General features: G+C 56.6%; 1 protein-coding gene across 2 annotated transcripts in view; it reads left to right on the top strand.

Moving 5' to 3' along the window:
- Positions 1-17,879, top strand: part of KCNQ4 (potassium voltage-gated channel subfamily Q member 4) — a 53,752-nt gene that overhangs the window by 26,968 nt on the left and 8,905 nt on the right. Inside the window, exons 2-12 of one of the 2 annotated variants that reach the window (XM_054572054.1) lie at positions 3,163-3,253; positions 3,899-4,025; positions 4,266-4,441; positions 5,110-5,235; positions 5,638-5,748; positions 5,917-6,012; positions 8,913-9,001; positions 10,684-10,845; positions 11,176-11,220; positions 13,210-13,266; positions 17,068-17,288. In XM_054572054.1, coding sequence (XP_054428029.1) covers positions 3,163-3,253; positions 3,899-4,025; positions 4,266-4,441; positions 5,110-5,235; positions 5,638-5,748; positions 5,917-6,012; positions 8,913-9,001; positions 10,684-10,845; positions 11,176-11,220; positions 13,210-13,266; positions 17,068-17,288 — 1,301 coding nt within the window. The remainder of the gene's footprint in view (positions 1-3,162; positions 3,254-3,898; positions 4,026-4,265; positions 4,442-5,109; positions 5,236-5,637; positions 5,749-5,916; positions 6,013-8,912; positions 9,002-10,683; positions 10,846-11,175; positions 11,221-13,209; positions 13,267-17,067; positions 17,289-17,879) is intronic. The other variant, XM_054572053.1, reaches the window with a different exon arrangement.

The following is a 17,879-nucleotide window of genomic DNA, read 5'->3' on the forward strand; positions in this document are numbered from 1 at the left end:
CTGGGGCCCAGGGACCCAGGGCTGAGAGGGAGACAAGATCAAAGGGGGCGCAGTGCGGGGCACAGCTCAGCGGACCTGGCTGGATGTGCTGTGCTGAGGGGCTGGGCTTCGTTCTCTGTGTGAGGGGAAGCCGGTGAGGGGTTTTCAGGAGGATGATGGTTTCTGGTTTTGCACTATAGGAAGGTCACCTGGCTGCTTTGGAGAGAGTAGGTAACAGCAGGGCCAGCACGGAGGCAAAGAGACCAGTCAGGGGCCCGAAGGTGGTGGCTCAGTCAGGATGGTGAGCCGTGATCTGTCCAGGGATATATTCTGAATGTAGAGCCAATAGACATTTCTAAAGGATGCGATGTGGAAGGTGAGGGAAAGGGAGGTCAAGGGTCACTCAGATACTCAGCCCGAGTCCCTGAGTGGTGCCATTATTGAGATGGAGAGACTGGAGAGGAGCAAAATTGGAGGGCAAACTGAGAGTGTGTGTTTGGACATATTTGGTATAAAAGGCCACCAGACATCCAAGGAAAGACATGGACTAGGCGGTTGGACATGCGAGCTGGACTCTGGAGAGAGGCTGCCACAGCGTCACGCTTGTTTAATGGCAAAGGCCATTGTTTAAGGGGGGCGGGCAGGACTGACAGTGGTTTCCCGCTCCCCTCCATTTGTGTTTTTAAGGAAATGTGTTTTACAATTTATATTAGTTTGTGATTACCCATGTTTATTCTTTTTAAAAAGATTTTATTTACTTATTTTTAGAGAGAGGGGAAGGAAGGGAGAAGGAGAGGGAGAGAAACATCAGTGTGTGAGAGAAACATCAATTAGTTGCCTTGTGCATGCCCCCTACTGGGGGCCTGGCCTGCAACCCAGGCATGTGCCCCAAATGGGAATCGAACTGGGTAAACTTTTTGGTTCTCAGGCCAGCACTTAATCTGCTGAGCCACACCAGCCAGGACTACCCATGTTTATTCTAAAAAATACTGGGAAATTCAGAGAAGTAAAAAAGAAGCCAAGTCACTGTAAACTTTGCCACCCAAAGATAAGTCACACTGACTCTTGGTATACAGCATATAAAAGACATCTACATTTAAAAAATTGGGATCACACTGCCCTTAATGTGCTTTTTCCCCCCACTTAACCTATTGTGAATTTGTGTAACCATTGGTGTAGGAAGAAAAATGTTGAGGAAAAAAAATTTTTTGAAACACCCCGTAGGCAGCCCCTAGTGCGGGTGAGCAATGGGACTGAAGGGTTTCCGTTCAGCACTGGGGTAAAGGTTCATCACGATTTGGCTGTAGCCCTTCCCAGAGGAGGGGGCTGGATGAGGTGACCTCAGGGAGGGCCCTTCTGCCCTTGAGCCCTGTGTCAGCCACAGTTCTATCCCCAGTGAATGTGGCCACTGCGTTTTCTGTGGTTAATAATTGAACAGGAGGAGCTGGTGCTCTCCCCCGTGCCTTACGTCTTCGCTGACTTAGCTCTTGTCTGGAACTGGCTAAGAAGGCCTTCTCCTCCTCCTCCCTCATTCATTTAAAACCCTTTACTGACATCTGCCACCTGCCTCCTTCGCCCAATGGCATATGCTGGGATGGAGCCCTAAACCTGCCCTCTGAGCAGGCTGGGAGTCCCTCTCCAAGGAGGTGTAAGTGGGTCATGGTGGAGCCATGCCCTTTCCCTGTGTCTCCTCCTGCTAGTCCCTGCTTTACAAATGAGGAGACAGGCTCAGAGAGGGTAGGTGACTTTCCCAGGGCCGCGCGCACAGCAGGACTAGAATTCGAGCCCAGTTCTCTCTGACTCCCAGACCATGCTCCTGTCACCACGAATAGAGCTGTGCAGAAAGTGACCGGGGCCACACACAGGGAGACCAGCCCCGGGGGGAACAGTCGGGTAGGGGGCATCCCAGGGGCCCCTCAGAGCAGGGGGCATCGTGTAGGGGAAGGGGGAGCAGTCTCAGCAGGCTACCGCGGGAAGGCGTTTTAGGCAGAATGCAGCAGCAGCAGTCCCAGCTGGGGAGACACGGGGGGCATTTGGGGGAATGTCCATTCCTTCAGGCGTCTCTTCTGGGGTACATGCATGTCCAGCGCCCCGCGCCCTGTTCCGAAGAGCTACGCTTGCTGGAGGCCAGCCGCATCTCCTGTTGCTGCATCGGCAGCAGTGCCTCTCTCTCATCCTGCCTCCCTGAGGCGTCCTATCCTCCCGAGGCCACTAGCTTCCGTCCTCGTGCCCTTTCCCTTCTGCCCATCCACTGGAAGGTTAGGAATCCTGACTCTAATCTCATCCTGGACATACTGAGTAACCTTGGGCAATGCCTTTCGCTCTCCTGGCCTCAGTTTCCTCATGCTTGCAATTGGCTTTGGGAGAAGTGGTGGAGGAACTGGGTCCTCAAGTGCCTTCCGTGTCTAAACATCTGGCTCTGGGCCACTCAGTCCTTCCTGCTGCCTTCAGGGGACTTCCAGGCCTCCATTCATGGTTCCTTGCTGCCCGATTCCCTTCTTCACACACTTTTCCCACCGTCTTCCCCTCTGCATCCTTCTCCCTTACCTGTCCTCCGTGATCCCCTTTATTTCCATAGCTGTCTCATTATTTAATTTCTCAAAGGCCCATAAAGGTAGGGGCAGTTGGCCCCATTCTGCAGACGAGGCCATGCTTGTTGCCACCTCAGGGATCTTAAGGAATGGGGGGCCCCTCCCCTCCCTCAGTCACCGTCTTTCCCTGCTGCCGCCCCACCCCCACCCAAGGCTGATTTCTGGAGCACTTCCTTTAAGACAGCCTTGAATCTGAGCCAGGGGCTGAGGCCACACTTAAGAGTGACTGAGCCTGGAGGTGTTCCTGGCGGTGGGACCCTGAGCCAGTCTGTTCCAGTGCCAGCCCAGATCAACCTACCACTCAAAGCTGAGGGACTGCCTCTCTGAACTGCAGCCTGCTTCAAGGGCAGTGGAGAGAACTCTAAGGTGCCTGTGAGGCCAGTAGCCCGAAGCTCGGGAGCTTCTCCCTGTGGTGTTCAGCCCAGAGCCACACTTCCAGGGAACTCTGAGGCTGCTTCTTTCATCTGCTTTCCAGATAATTCTTCTCAAAAAATGCTTCCTACCGCCTCTGACTGTACAGCCCTCTGCTGAGGCTCCTTGGCTACCCTGTCCCTTTAGCAGTCTAACCCTTCCCTTCATGCTGCAATTGCAGATTTTTGCTGGTGTTCAGCTGCCTGGTGTTGTCCGTGCTGTCCACTATCCAGGAGCACCAGGAACTTGCCAATGAGTGTCTCCTCATCTTGGTGAGTGCTGGAGCCCCCGTCTGAGGGCGGCTGTGTGAGGTAGCATCTTGGGCTTCAGGGGGAAGGTTGGAGAGAGGCTTCTCATACCATGGCTCCGGGAGTGGCTTGCTGTGCTCTGTGTTCCCTGAGCTGGTGGCTGCCCATCTCTGGGTTTCATCTCTCGCTTTATAGCAGGTGTTGGGGGACTAGGCTTATGAGGGCTGAGAGAGGAGGTGAGTACGTCCCACTTCTTCTCAGGACCCAAAATGCTAACTCCACTCCCAGTGAGATGTTTGTTATTTGTTTTGTTTTTTCTCCCTAAACAGAAGCCTCTTGGAGGGTGACAGCTGAAAGACAGCCACCCTTTATGTCACTCAGTCTGTTTTAGAGAGTCTGGGATGATTGGAAGGGGGAGGGTGCAGTGAGGAGGAAAACCCTTATAGCTCATGGGCACAGAAAGAGAGGACGGACTTGGACATTCGGTCTCTTTGGAAGGGGCCACCTGCCTTGGAGGATCCTCAGGTTCCTGCAGGTGCAAGAACCTCCAGGAGAGGTGGTTTGAGGAGTCCTAGTACCCCAACCCAGGGACTCTGGACTTTTTCTGGGCTGCGTGACCTGGGCCCTGGTCCTGGAGACTGGGGAGGACTCAGGCCCCTGGCCCCACAGGAATTCGTGATGATTGTGGTGTTTGGCCTGGAGTACATCATCCGCGTCTGGTCCGCTGGATGTTGCTGCCGCTACCGAGGATGGCAGGGCCGCTTCCGCTTTGCCAGAAAACCTTTCTGTGTCATCGGTAGGTAGTAAGGCCTTTCCTTCAAACCTGTGCGCGAGACCCTTGACCCCAAGCCCCAGTGTTGACATCCTAAACCCATCCCTGACGCGAACCCTGGTTGCTGGCACTGATCCGTGGAATCTCTCAATCCCCGACATGGCCCCATGATCCCAGGAATCCCCGACCTCAGGCTCCTGAGGCAGGGTGGGTTGGGTTGGGTAGCTGGCACTGGCCATGACCTCACCACCCCCACCCCCACAGACTTCATCGTGTTCGTGGCCTCGGTGGCTGTCATCGCCGCGGGCACGCAGGGCAACATCTTTGCCACATCTGCGTTGCGCAGCATGCGCTTCCTGCAGATCCTGCGCATGGTGCGCATGGACCGCCGTGGCGGCACCTGGAAGCTGCTGGGCTCGGTGGTCTATGCGCACAGCAAGGTGAGGCTGGCTGGGGGCCTGTCAGAAGTCGGGCCAGGTCCAGCTGGAGCATGGAGGGCGGGGCGAGAGTGGACCCCGGGGAAGGAGGAAGGGTGGGGGTAGGGCCTGGAGTAAGGAGCGGGACAAAGTGGGGACCGAATCTAGGCCAAAGCCAGGTCTCTGAGTCTCGACCAGGCCAAGAGGGAGGGCCTTAGGGGTAGGGCTTGAAAGGTCTCACTTAGAAACTTATGGGGTGGCGGGTTTACATGCACAGCAAAGTGGGGAGCTGGGACGGGGCCTGAGGGTGGGATGGGGGCGGGGCTTGATGTGGGGCCAGAAGGAAGCCTGAAAGTGGGGTTGGTGGGAGGGGCAAGATGGGCCTGGTGGCAAAGGTCTGGCCCTGGAACCTGGAGGATCAAGGGTGGGGTCTGGGAGAGCCCTGGGCCATTTCAGGAAGGAGGGGCAGGTTCTCCCTGAGGGGTGGAGAAGAGAAAGGTGGGTAGAACCGGTGCCAGGGAACTATTGTAGGAAGAGCTGGGGTACTTTTATCCCCTTCTCCAACACCTCTCATTGGCCATTCTGGGAGCCCCCCTCTCCCCACACCCCCCGCGGTGGGCACAGCGTTCCCCACTTCCTCATGCCTTTCTGCCCGGTCCTGCCTGAGGTCTCACCCATTGCTGCCCCTGCAGGAGCTGATCACCGCCTGGTACATCGGGTTCCTGGTGCTCATCTTTGCCTCCTTCCTGGTCTATCTGGCTGAGAAGGACGCCAACTCTGACTTCTCCTCCTATGCTGATTCACTCTGGTGGGGAACGGTATGTGAGGGTCCATGTAGGGCCACCCTTCCCTTAGGACCATCCCTGACCATTGTGACCTTCAATGTCAGCGTTGAGTGGGTCTGTCCGTGTCCTCTCTGCTACGGCTGGGGTCCCCGAATGACCAGCCTGTATGCTAGCCCCCAATTTACCCCAGTGGACCTGCTTGTGCCCCCATTTAGTCCCAGATGTCAAGGCCCTGTGACCTCTATTCCTGCTTGGGGCTGGGGGTGGGGGCGGAATTTGTCTGTGCCCCTCACCAATCCCCATGACCGCCCCCTTGTGAGCAACCATGGGGGCCCTTTTCCTCATGATCAGGCTTCCATCTGTCTGCGCCTTATTTAACAGCTCTTGTGGGTGGCCCCTGTGACTAGCCCCTGGGTAACCCATTTGTGTTCCCAGATTACACTGACGACCATCGGCTATGGTGACAAGACGCCTCACACATGGCTTGGCAGGGTCCTGGCTGCCGGCTTCGCCTTACTAGGCATCTCCTTCTTTGCCTTGCCTGCTGTGAGTCCTGGTCTGCCTGGGATTGCCCAGCCTGAGGGCGAGGGGGTCTGGGGGCACAGCCTGCTAAGCCCATATTCTGCATTAGCAGTGGGGGGCATCGCAGAGGGACAGAGAGTGCCTTTTGTTGTCCCCACTACCACATTCCTTCAACCATGCCTGTCCCCCTAGGGCATCCTTGGCTCCGGCTTTGCCCTGAAGGTGCAGGAGCAGCACCGGCAGAAGCACTTCGAGAAGCGCAGGATGCCAGCGGCCAACCTCATCCAGGTACAGGATGCTAGGAAGTCCCTGAACTGAACTGGTGTGTCAATACTATGTGCTGACTCTTGTGTCCCAGCTTCACAACTGTGACTCCACTTTGAAGCTCAAAGAGGAGATGTGACTTTTCTGGGTCATACGCCAAGTCAGGAACAGAGCTGGGATGCTGACTCAGATTGTCGAAAATGTCCCTGTGTACCAAATGTCCAGTTGAGGATTAGCCAGAGCTGCCCCACTGGCCGACTCAGGTTCCAACTCTCCATGGCCCGAAGCGGAATACAGCCTGGCCGGGGGGGCCCTAGGAGCCTGGTAGAGACGCCCGTCTGCTGGGCAGCCACCAGTAAGCCTGTTCCACTCCTAACACCTTAATTCATTAATTTATCCCACAAGCCCCCCTCACGCCAATGAACGTTGTAACTACAAACTGAGATAAACACCTTGAAAGAAAGAAATGGTTCTCTGAAGCACTTTTAACTGGGGACCTTGAAGGGACATTCAGGGAAGGCTATCCTGGGAAAATGCCACCTGAGCCGAGAGCTGGATGGCGGGTAGGTGTTAAGTAGGTGAAGAGGTGAAGGGGGAGCGTTCAGGGTACGGGAACAGCACAAGTAAAGGTCCTGGGGTGTTTGATGAACTTGAAGGAAGCCAGCAGGAACAGAGAGCTGAAGGAAGGGCGGAGAGCGGATGGTAGAGAGTGGACAGGTGGGCCAGGCCCAGACCTGGGGGCCAGGGGGCGGAGTTAAACTTTTTCCTAAGAGCAACATGGAGCCACTGACGAGTTTGAAGGAGGGGAGTGGGTGACATGATCTGATCTGTATTTTGAGAAGTGGTGAATGGATTGGAGGGTGACTCGGGATGTGTCGGAGACCAGGCGGGAGGCTCTGGCAGCAGTCTGGGCGGGGCGGGTTGCTGGGTGATGGAGACTCAGGCTGCAACAGGTGAGATGGGAAGGAATGGGCAGATTCTGCATATCTGGGAGGTGAAATTAGTGCCATGAGGAGTGAGGAAGAGGGAGATGGCAGGGCGACTGCCAGGTTTCTGGCTTGTCCAATGGGACGGTTGATGGCCGTGCTCCCTGGAGTGGGACCAGATCTGGGGGATGAAGATTGTGAGTTTGGCTAGGGTGTGTGGGTCCCAGGGTCTTCTGTGCCCCTGGGTGGCGATGCTGAGCCGGCAGCCGGGTGTGCAGGCGTGTAGCTGAGAGGAGGGAAACGGGCTGGGCAGAGATGTAGAGCCCGTGCTTATAGATGGTAAAAAAGCCCTGGGCACGGGTGAGCTCACCTAGTGCGGAGAGGGAAAGAGGGAGCAGAGGAGAAGGTCCAGAACTGGGCTTACGAGCCTCAACATTCCATGGCTGGGCAGGAAAAAGTTGAGCCAGCCAAGGAGACAGAGGAGCAGCAGCCAGAAGGGTGGGGTAAAAAACAGGTGTGCGTGGCCTCAGTTTCCCCGACTGTGCTGAGACATTCTGACATGGCATGAGCTGAGACAAGGGCTCTGATTTGTGTGACTCTGTGACTCAGAGTCCTTGGCTTCTCCCTGGTCAGGAGTGTGTGCAAGGGCCACTCCTGCGTTAACAGTTCGGAGAATGTTGGCATGGCCCATGACAGCGTGCCACCCTCTGACCCCCAACCCCAAGTCTGACTCAGCCCTCCTTATCTCTGCTCCCCGCTGTGGAATTCTGCTCCCCGTCCCTGCTATCTGCAGCTACCAGCCCAGCCTTTCCTTCTCAGCGTCCCCTGGGGCACAATGCCCACTCTCCCGTGGGAGCTGGCCTTCCAAGGGGCATTGTAGGGGCAGGCGGCTGGCACTGTCCATGCCGAGAGACAGCTGGTATTGTGGTGCCCATAATTAATGAGACAGTCTGGCAGCTGCTCCCCAGCCTAAGCCAGGGGCCTAGGCAAGCAGGAAGTAAAAATATTCCTGTCCTGGGAGGGTGCCTGACGGTTGAGCTCATACGTGGGCAGTCAGTTAAGGGCAAGGGGCACCCCAAAAAGGGGGGCATCCAGGGCCAGTCCTACTTTGTCCAGCCTAACAGCTTCCCTGCCTCCCTGCCCTCGTTGATTACCCCATTCACAGTCCCTCCCTGGCTCTTCTCCTTACCCGGAGGGAAGGAAACAGACCTTCCCCTTGTCTGGCACTCATCCCTCCCGCTGCAGAGGAAGCCGTGCAAGTCCACGAATGCCGAGGGAGGTGATGCTCTGTCTTCCCCTCCTCAACCCCATGGGCAGTGACAGGCAGCTGGGGAAGATGGGGTGGGGTTATTATTAGTAATAATGATTCACTCAGTCAGCATTCGCTCCTCAAACATTTGCAGAACATTTACCATGTGCCAGAGGATACTGTGGGGACCGAGATGTAGCTTACAGTCTTGGAGGAAAGACATTAATCAAATACACAATGAATAGATATCCATCGGCTGTAGTGAGGGAAATAACAGGAGAGTTTAACAGGGGAACTTGGCATTAAGTGCCAGCAATGTGCCAGGCACTTCACTTGGCATTTCGCATACATTCACCCACTTAATCCTCACAACACCCTGTTAGGTAAGTTGCGTTGCATCCATTTTACAGATGAGGTAACTGAGGCCCTGCAGCTTTACTTAACTGGCCCACACTCATAAGGGGCTCAGCTGGGACTGGAAACCCTCGTCTGCCCCGTGGCCAAACCTCAGCTCTTCACGGCCACACTTTGAGGCTGATCTGCCTGTCACCTGGGGGAAGTCATTTCTCTCTAGGCCCCCATTTCTTTGGCGGGCCCTATTGGTGGCTATGGAATTGGAACTGGCTTCTGGTTCTGCGCACCCTGCAGCCGGCCCGAGGCCTGGGTTCTCTCAGGGGCGGAGGGCTGTTGGGGGGCTGAGAGCCCTCACTGATGCCTTGTCCACCATTCCCCTTCCCCCATACCACCAGGCTGCATGGCGCCTGTACTCCACCGACATGAGCCGGGCCTACCTGACGGCCACCTGGTACTACTACGACAGCATCCTCCCCTCCTTCAGGTAGGCCCTGGAGCAGGGGGGAGGCAGGGGAAGGGGCTGACGGCAGCGGCCCTTCAGGACAGGTGGCTGGGACTCAACCCTGGAGGGTGGGACAGGCGTGACCGCTCCCAAGGGAGCATCTGGGGCTGGCTCTGCAGGTCCTGCCTAACTTGGAGCCTGGGGTGTCCTCTCCTACTCTCTGTACCCAGGGAAGGCTGTGGACACTGAACACAGGGCACGGGGTGGCGCCCTGCCCCTCGCCTGGATGCTAGCAGCCCCCGTGCTTACCCAGAGCCAGGGCCGCTCAGGACAGTGGCACAGCCAGCCCATCTCCCCTCAGTCTGAGTTGAGGGCAGTGTTAGCCCTTGCCAGCCTGGTGTATTGCAGCTGGAGAGAGGAAGCATGGGATGGGCTAGAATGGGTGTGCCAGAGTTGGGTGCAGGGACCCACAGGGCACCCCTGTGTGTGAATATGTGCTTGCTTTTACTGTGCTAGGCAGCAGCCTTAGGGCCCAGAAGCGAGTTCGCCCCAGCTGGGGTAAGACCACAAAGGGGTGGCTTGGTGCAGGGGGCTATGAATAATATCCTCAAGGTTTGTGTGGCCAGGTGGCCTGCCAGGCCTTCAGGCAGGAGTGAAGACCGCGGAGCTCAGCTTGCTCCCGTGGGCAGGCGGCCATCAAGGGGACGTCAAGGCGGGCCAGGCTGCTGTGCTCAGCGCTTCTGCGGGTCCCTTTTTCTTTTTTTCTTTTTTGCCTCATTAGTTCTCGAAGAGCAGCTGTTGCACGATCCCACTCATCCCGACACCTGGCTGCCCCCCTCCCTGCTCCCTCCCAGCCCCAGGGGATTCCCAGGGGAGGAGCAGGAGAGAAGGGGGGCAGCTGTAATCACACTGGTTACCCCCATCCCTCCACCTGACAGAGGCAAGCTCCCACCTCAGAGGCGAGGAGGGTAGTTAGATTAGAAGGAGCCGCCCTTCCCAGAAGGAGCTGTAAGGCCATAAGGCCAGGCCTCGGGGAGCGGTGCGGGGACTGGTTTGTTAGAAATATGTGTGTGTGAGGGAAGATTTTGGGGTGAGGTAGTCCTCGGTCCTCTGGTAAGAGGCACAGAGCTTGGTTTGGAGATTCTGGGTCCACTGGGCCTCCGGCTCCTTGGACCTCAGTTTCTTCATCTATACAATGGGAAGGCAGAAAGGGGAGACAGCTTCCTTGGGTTATGGAAACAGGAAATGCCTGGAGAATTGGGAAGAAGCTGAGCGCCAAACCTAGTCTCTAAGAACCCAGAGGGGAAGGAAACTGGGCTAGTCACACTGTCAAGTCTCCCTCTTCAGCCTCAGTGTCCTCCCCTAAAACCCAGAGTCATATCTGAAGGGTGAGGAGTTCAGGGCTGCTGTTGGTCTCCGAGGAGGCACAGCTCCATGACCAGGCGGTCAGCTTGATGAGCAGAGTAAGCTGGATTTGAGCTCCCACTTGCCCCCTCGTGAAGGTGCCCTGGAGCGTGCCAAGCCTGCACAACGCTACTTGGCATCCCTGAGGGTTTCCCAGGTGTAGAAAGGGAGTGAGAAAGGCTAGTCTCCCCTACCGCACACCCCTGGAGCACCTCTAGAGAGGCAGGGCCTGGCAGGATGTGAGCTCAGGAGCTCAGTGCCCGTGGGGTGAGGGGTGCTGCCAGGGCCCTGCCTGCTGCTGATGGCGCCCTCTCCTGCAGAGAGCTGGCCCTCTTGTTTGAGCACGTGCAACGGGCCCGCAATGGGGGCCTACGGCCCCTGGAGGTGCGGCGGGCGCCGGTACCTGACGGAGCCCCCTCCCGCTACCCGCCCGTTGCCACCTGCCACCGGCCGGGCAGCGCCTCCTTCTGCCCTGGGGAAAGGTAGGGGCCCTGTGGGGCCACCGCCTCCTCTTGCTTCTCCTCTTCCTCTTCATTCTCTGTCTCATCCTCTCTCAGACCTGCCTCCAGCTACTATATGGGTGTCTGGCCTGCTCTGGGGACTCCCAGGTATTGTCAGGTACAGGCCAAGAGCCTCTCTGGAGGGGCCAGGCTGGACTCACCTTTTTTGTCACCTGGGAGAGTGGGGGAATCTGTCCACGCCATCCTTTCCCATCGTCTCCTCCATTCATTCCATTGTCTTCTTTCTTTCTCTGTTTCCACGTGCCCACCCCCTCACTCTTCCATCCCTGCACCCTCATCCCTCCCCGGAAGCTGGAGAGAGGAGGAGGCTGCTGGCCACAGGTGCTTACGGCTCAGGTAATCGTGGGCACCATCCTGGGGTGTGAGGGCAGGGACCCCTCCCCCAGCATGTTCCTCTAGGAAGGGCTAGACACTGAACTTGCCTCTCGGGAACGAGATGCCAGCTGGAAAGAGAGCTCTGTGACTAAGAACCGCTGTAGGACCTACGTAAACTCAACCAATGACTAATGCTCTTGTCTTGTGTAAGCCTTGTCCACAGCTTTGCTAACCCAGAGGATCCTCCTGGGATTCTCCCACAATGCCTTTCCTCCTTACTGAGGGACATTTTGCTGCTCCCAACAATCTTCTTCCTCTTGACCTGACTCGCCTGGAGCTTTTGCATCTTGGAAGAAGAGCCAAGAAATAATATTTACCCCCACATACATGTTCATAATAGTGGGATTTTAAGCCTCTTTGGATAAGGGAAGCCCCCTCACTCACAGTGTGGGGAAGTGGCTGCTCCTGTGGAGGGATAGCTTGGAGGTCAAGGATTCAATCCCACCTCATTTCTTACCTGTCCCCTGTCCTCTACCCATCTCGTTTCGTCTCATCTTCACATATCACCCCTGCATTGGCCAGCCAGGCACCTGGGCCTTGAGCCTCAGGTGTGATGCTGAGCCTGGGACCCAGAACAAGGGAGGGGAGAAGAGGCGAGCCACTCTGGGGTCAGGAGGAGGAGGTGCGCTGGAAGCTTGCCTCTGCCACCTGATGCTGTGTGTCCTTGTGAAAGTCATCAAGTCACTCTGAGCCTCTGTGTTCTGGGCAGAAAATCAGTGATGTTTAAGCTGATAAGGAGTTCTTGGTTTTCTTCATTTCTGGGAGGAGGTGGTTTCCGTGCAGGGGATGCTGGGAGCAGCATGCCTTCCCTGTTCTCAGTGAGGACACTTCTGGCCAGGGGCTTAGCAGGAAGCGGGTGGAAAGGCAGAGCCCTCCAGAATCTGGGGCTGGAGGGAGGGGAGGCATGACTGGCCAGGCCGGGCTGGCAGCTTCCTGGAAGAGCATCCACGGTGCAGCTGCACTCGGATTCTCTGTCATGGCCGGAAGGCCGTCATTGTTATCCCCATCTTCAGGCAGAAACGCAAAGGTTTTGGCATCGGTACAACCCTGCCCAGCTGAGCCGGGGTGCTCTGTGGCTTCCAGTTGACTCTGGTCTCATCTTACCTGAATAGAAAGGCTCTGGGAAGAGAGGTTAGCTGGGAGACCAGCACCTGTATCACCCCTCACAGCTGCTCTGGGTCTCTGGGCCCCCAAAGGCCTAGGAATAGATTATTGCTGAGCGCTTGGCCGTCACTAACTCCCAGCCTTATGTCTGTCTGCCCTGGAATGTCTGTGTGGCTGGTGGGCTCGTGGTGATGGTGGTGGAGTGTCCTTTCTACCGAGGGACCTCAGGGGTCTGAGTGGTGACTTCTAGGAGTCCAGGCACCAGACTCAGGTTAAATGGCCATGTCCTTAATCTTGGCTGTCTGGATCTCATGGCGTGGGTGCTCCAGCTGGGACCCCACACATATACCCATACACACCTCTGATTGGTCACACCCTCAGTGGTGCTTGTAGGTGCACCCAGGTCGAGTGCATTCCCAGGACTACAAGGAGCAGGACTTCCTGGGGCATGGAATTGTCAGGGCCAGCGCCTCCTCTCTCTGGGGTTTTGCAATGAGGGGCTAAAGCAGGGTTTCTCCAAGCGCGGCCCACTGACTCCTTGCATCAGCGTTCTGTGGGGGATGTGCTGAAAATGCAGATAGCCGGACCTCTCCCCAGGCCCCCAGGAAGAGAACCTCTGCAGAACAGACAGAGAAGCCTGCTTATGTAGCTGTCTCCCCAGGAGATCCTCATGCAAAGCTTGAGAACGTCTACATTCTGGGAATGTGGGCGGAGGATGATTTGGGTCGGGGGGGCCTTCTCTCCCACCAGCAACAGGAGGCCAGCTCCGTCCTGGCAGCTCCCATGCTCTGCCCACCTGTCTCCTTCCCACTAACCTCTGTTTGTGTCTTGTTCTCAACTTTCCAGCCAGATGTTTAGTAATAAACGGAGTTTCTTTCGGATCCACGCCAGCTGGAGACCGAGGTACCCCCTTACCTGCTCCTCCTGTCCCCACTCCTCCTTGCTCCACCCAGTTTGGGGGCTGGAGAGGGGGACAGGATGGGCCAACGACAAGGTGCATGTGCCTGCCGCCTGCCATCTGCCTCGGGGCCCCGACGAGCCTCTCACCTTCCGGGGGATGCCTCTGCCAAGCCTGAGGGCATGGGCTTGGTGCCCACTCTGCCGGGAGGGGCACTTACAGGAGCCTTGGGATGAGTTCTGGCTCTGCCGCTGTCCCCTTGTGTGATCTTGGCCAAATTGCTTCCCTCTCTGGACCTCAGTTTCCCATCCGTGGAATGGGCAGATTGAACTAGAGGCTCTCTGAGAGTCCCTCCCACTCTGACTTTTGCTGGGCCTTGGGTTTACCTTCCCCATTGCCCACCTAGGGACCTAGCAGATGCCTGAGGAGTGGCATTGGTACCTCCCTCGCTCATTCCAGAGCCCAGCTCTTTTAGCTACATCACCACTATATTCCTTGGTACCTGCCCTGCGCCAGCCCCGCGCCAGCCCCACACTGGGGATGGGGGGCACAATGATGAATAAAACATGGTTCCTGGAAAGATGCAAAGAGTAATTGCTATTCGGTGTGATAAATGCAGTGAAAGGAGAAAGCAGACGGCCTGTGGAGCCTGGGTCAGGCACTTCACCCCAAGGGGGCCCCTGAAGGAGTGGGCACGAGGGAGGGCGTTCTAAGCCTAGGAAGTGGCAAGGTGCGGAGGCGAGAGAGGGCACAGCTGTGGCAAGGCACCGGGCAGCCCAGCGTGGCCAGATCTGAGGGTGAGAGGTCAGGAGCTGAGCATGGGGGCAGAGCTGGGCCATGAAGAACCCAAGAGCCCATGTGGGCCTCATCCTGTTGGCACTGCCTGGCAGCTGGGCTCATGGAGTCCTGGGTTTCCCAGAAGTGCCTCTGGAGGCTTGTGGACCGGGGAGCCCATGAGTAGGAGATGTGTGACAGAGCTCCTGGCTGCTCTACCCAGAGGCACTGATTCTTAGAAATGTGGGTTCCCGATCCAAACCCAAGTTTCTTGACCTCGGCACCATTGACATTTTGGGTCTGCTAATCCTTTGCTGTCGGGAGCTGTCACATGCATTGTTGGGTGTTTAACAGCATCCCTAGCCAGGAGCACACCCCAGTATGACAACCAAAAATGTCTCCAGACATTGCCAAATGTTCCCTAGTGAGCAAAATCCCCCCCGGTTGAGAACCACTGTCTTAGACCCTAACTGATTGCTTGTTCCAGAGGAAGAACAGTCTATACAGTCACGGAAAATGGGTTCCAGTCTTTGCTCCACCTATTGGAGCACTGTGACCTTGGGCAAGTCATTTCACCTCCCTTTACATCTATGAAACAGGGATGGAAAATACAGAACCCACCACATGAAGTGGCTGAGAACTGGAAGGGCTGAGACAGTGAGACAGGACCTTGTGTGCACGCAGGATCCTGGGAAAGGAAGGCGCTCCTTCCGTGTCCACCGTGTGCCAGGTTTCTTTCCATTTTCTTTGAGCTTTTAGGCTCCAGAGAGGCTGATGTGAGCCATTTTCTGGGCTCTGCCCAAGAAGCTGGCATCCAGGGCCACCCCTGGGAAAACAGAGTCTTCTTACATTGAAGAGAGGTGCCCAGGGCCTCTGGCAGGCTGGAGAGGTATAGGACCCCGCAACCCAGGCTGGGAGCTCCTTCAGCCACCACAGAATCAGAGCTGGAAAGGGACTTTTCAAAGCCTCTAGTACAAGCCCCCAGACACTTTCCTCCATAAATCCTGCTGAGTGCAAGCTGTCTTCTGTGCACACTTCTCATGACAGGGAGGTCATCCCCTCCCCCCAGAATACCATTGGAGCGTTGCGCTGGGCGCAGAGATCTGGAGTTCCAGGCCCTCGGCTGAGTGTCAGGGTCTTCTCCACCTCCCTCTCTTCCTCTCCCCCTTGGAGGAGCGGAGGACAGAAGGACTGGAGGACAGAAGGACCGGTTGCACGGGCTGGGCGGGTGTGGGGTGCTTGCCAGCATGAGGAGAGCTCGCAGGAATGGCTCTGCAGAAGAAAGTTTGGGAGAGCCAACCTCAAACTTTGGTTGGAATCTTTGGGATGTGTTGAGGGGACACTGGGCCAGCAAACAGCATGCTAGATTGCGGGGGCCACCCTGTCCTTCCCTTCTGATCTTCAGGGCCCCAATCCTTGACCTATAACCTCTCCCCTCTGGGCAGAAGCGTCTGCCTGTAAGGATGGCCCTACATCCTGGCTGCCTTCCCGAAGGTGCCCCTGGTTTCAAGATCTCCCTTACCCCAGTACCTTGACTCTACACCCTGGACCCCATGCCCGGGGCATGGGGGGCCCCGGCTCCTGCCCAAACCTGAAACCAGAATCTGTCCTCTGCTCTACCCTTGATCTGAAAGTCCCTGAAACTAGGTGACACAGTCTTGTCCCCCAATTTCTGCCCCACCTCAGGCTTCTTCTGAGACTGGCTGGTGCTCTCCTGAGCCAGGGCCCCAGACATTTGGGATAGAAAGGCCCTTGAACCTGTCTGCTGGGGGCCTTCCAGGTGGAAAGCCATAGCAGGGAGGCAGCTGTGACACCCACAGGGCATGGGATGGGGGACGTTTGCATAGGTCCTACTCCAACAGCGATAACATGGTCCTTGAACCTCTTGGACACAGAGTTACTCTACCAGGTATTGGTTATCCAGAGCCTGTACTGGGGAACCTGAGCCCCCGCAACTGCCTTCATCCATGGTTTGGGGAATGTGGTGGGGATCTGGAGTGTGGGAAGGGAAGTTTGAGCACGCGCAGAGATGTGCTTGTGTGCTCACACGAGCACAGACATGGGTAGGTGCTTTCCACTGGGGGCTTAGTGAACAGGCGATGGGGGAGTGTGGGGCTGTGGAGGGGAGAACCCATGGTCACACAGGCAGGTTATCAGTCCAAGTGGGCACAGTTCAAGCAGGGGAGACCACGGAAGAACAGGTTATAGACATTCACCAGGAGGGCGGGCACCAGACAAGTCCTTGGCACACATGTGGGCTCAGCAGCTAAACCCACAGGGCCAAGGCCCCTCCGCAGGCCAGTATTCTGCACACCTCCAGGGGCACCACATACACTGAAGTCTGTGTGATGGAGTCTTGAGAATTTTGCATGGCCCTACCTGTGTAGCTATACCAGGTCCTAAAGCCCTGACCTGACCAGTGTGGGGTTAGATAGTTCCAGGAGTGGGGAAAGAGGAAAATATAAGTTGACACATGTACACACACACCAGCACATGTACACACACTCGAACATGTGCACCCACTGTTGCATGCATGCAAACACACACACATGCACCCTGAACTCCTCAAAGCCGGCCCTTGTGTACAGTGAGGAGCTGGCGGCTAACCTCGGGTCCATGGCCACGTGGGCTTCTCCATCCTTTAGCAGCCTGTCACCACCTCACCCACCCACCCACCCATCTGGGCCAGGCCAGCTCCCCTGTCCTCCTGTCTGTCTTTGACTTTCTTCTTGGGTTTCTGTCACTCCTCCCAGTCTGACATCTGTCTCCTGTGCACCCCTTATCTGTCTGGGCAATGAGGGGTGGGAAGTGGGGGCTGGGGGGAGGATCTGCTCAGACGGAGCCTGGATCAACTTCTTGAAAGAGTCAGGGCCCCCCTCACTGCACCTTTGTCCCATCCCAGCAAGTCTTCACTTGGTGGAGAACCAAGACCCAAAAGCCACCCCCAAGTCCCAAGTCAGCTGTGTCTCCACCCGTGCTCACCCCAGCTCCAGCTAACTAGGCTCTCCCCCGCACCCGATCTGCTCTGCCAGCAGCCGGATGGGCATCAAGGACCGCATCCGCATAGGCAGCTCCCAGAGGCGGACGGCCCCCTCCAAGCAGCACCTGGCACCGCCGCCGATGGCCACCTCCCCAAGCAGTGAGCAGATGGGCGAGGCCAGCAGCCCCACCAAGGTCCAGAAGAGCTGGAGCTTCAACGACCGCACCCGCTTCCGGGCCTCTCTGAGACTGAAACCCCGCTCGTCTGCTGAGGGTGAGCCCCTGCTGAGCGTGGCAGGGTGGGGACAGAGTCCGAGCTGGGGGTGGAAAGGCTTGGTTCTAGTCCTGGCTCTGCAACTGACTGACCGTCTCTGGGCACCGGGCTTCTGGTCTGTAAAATGTGTGTCATGATACCTGCTTTTCTGGGCTCCAGACTGAGAAATCAAATGCGAATGCAGAGGGTGGCATTTGGTAGGGGTTAAGGCCATAGGCTTTGGAGCCAGGCTGCCTGGGTTTGAATTCTGGCTTTGCCATTTTTCTTGAGTAATCTAATCTCTCAGGGACTCATTCTCCTCATCTGTAAAATGGGGATGATAATAGAACCTATTTCATAAGATTGCAATGAGGATTAAAGGAGATTATCCACAGAAGGTGAACAGAAGCGTTTTTGCGATATATATTGAGCGTCCATCAAAAGCCAGCTGCATTACAGATGTGCCCTGGCAGGAGCAGGAGTCCATACTTGCTGAGCTTGGACTGTGTGCAGCCCCGCACTGGATTCTCTTGTTTTCTTTTCCCAACCACCTTGGGAAGTGGGTTCTGTTTTTAACCCCCTTTCAGAGATGTGGAGACTGAGATCTCAGCT

The sequence above is a fragment of the Pteronotus mesoamericanus genome, unplaced genomic scaffold, assembly GCF_021234165.1.
Source record: "Pteronotus mesoamericanus isolate MK-2021 breed Mesoamerican mustached bat unplaced genomic scaffold, CSHL_Meso_final contig_221, whole genome shotgun sequence".
Classification (NCBI taxonomy): Eukaryota; Metazoa; Chordata; class Mammalia; order Chiroptera; family Mormoopidae; genus Pteronotus; species Pteronotus mesoamericanus.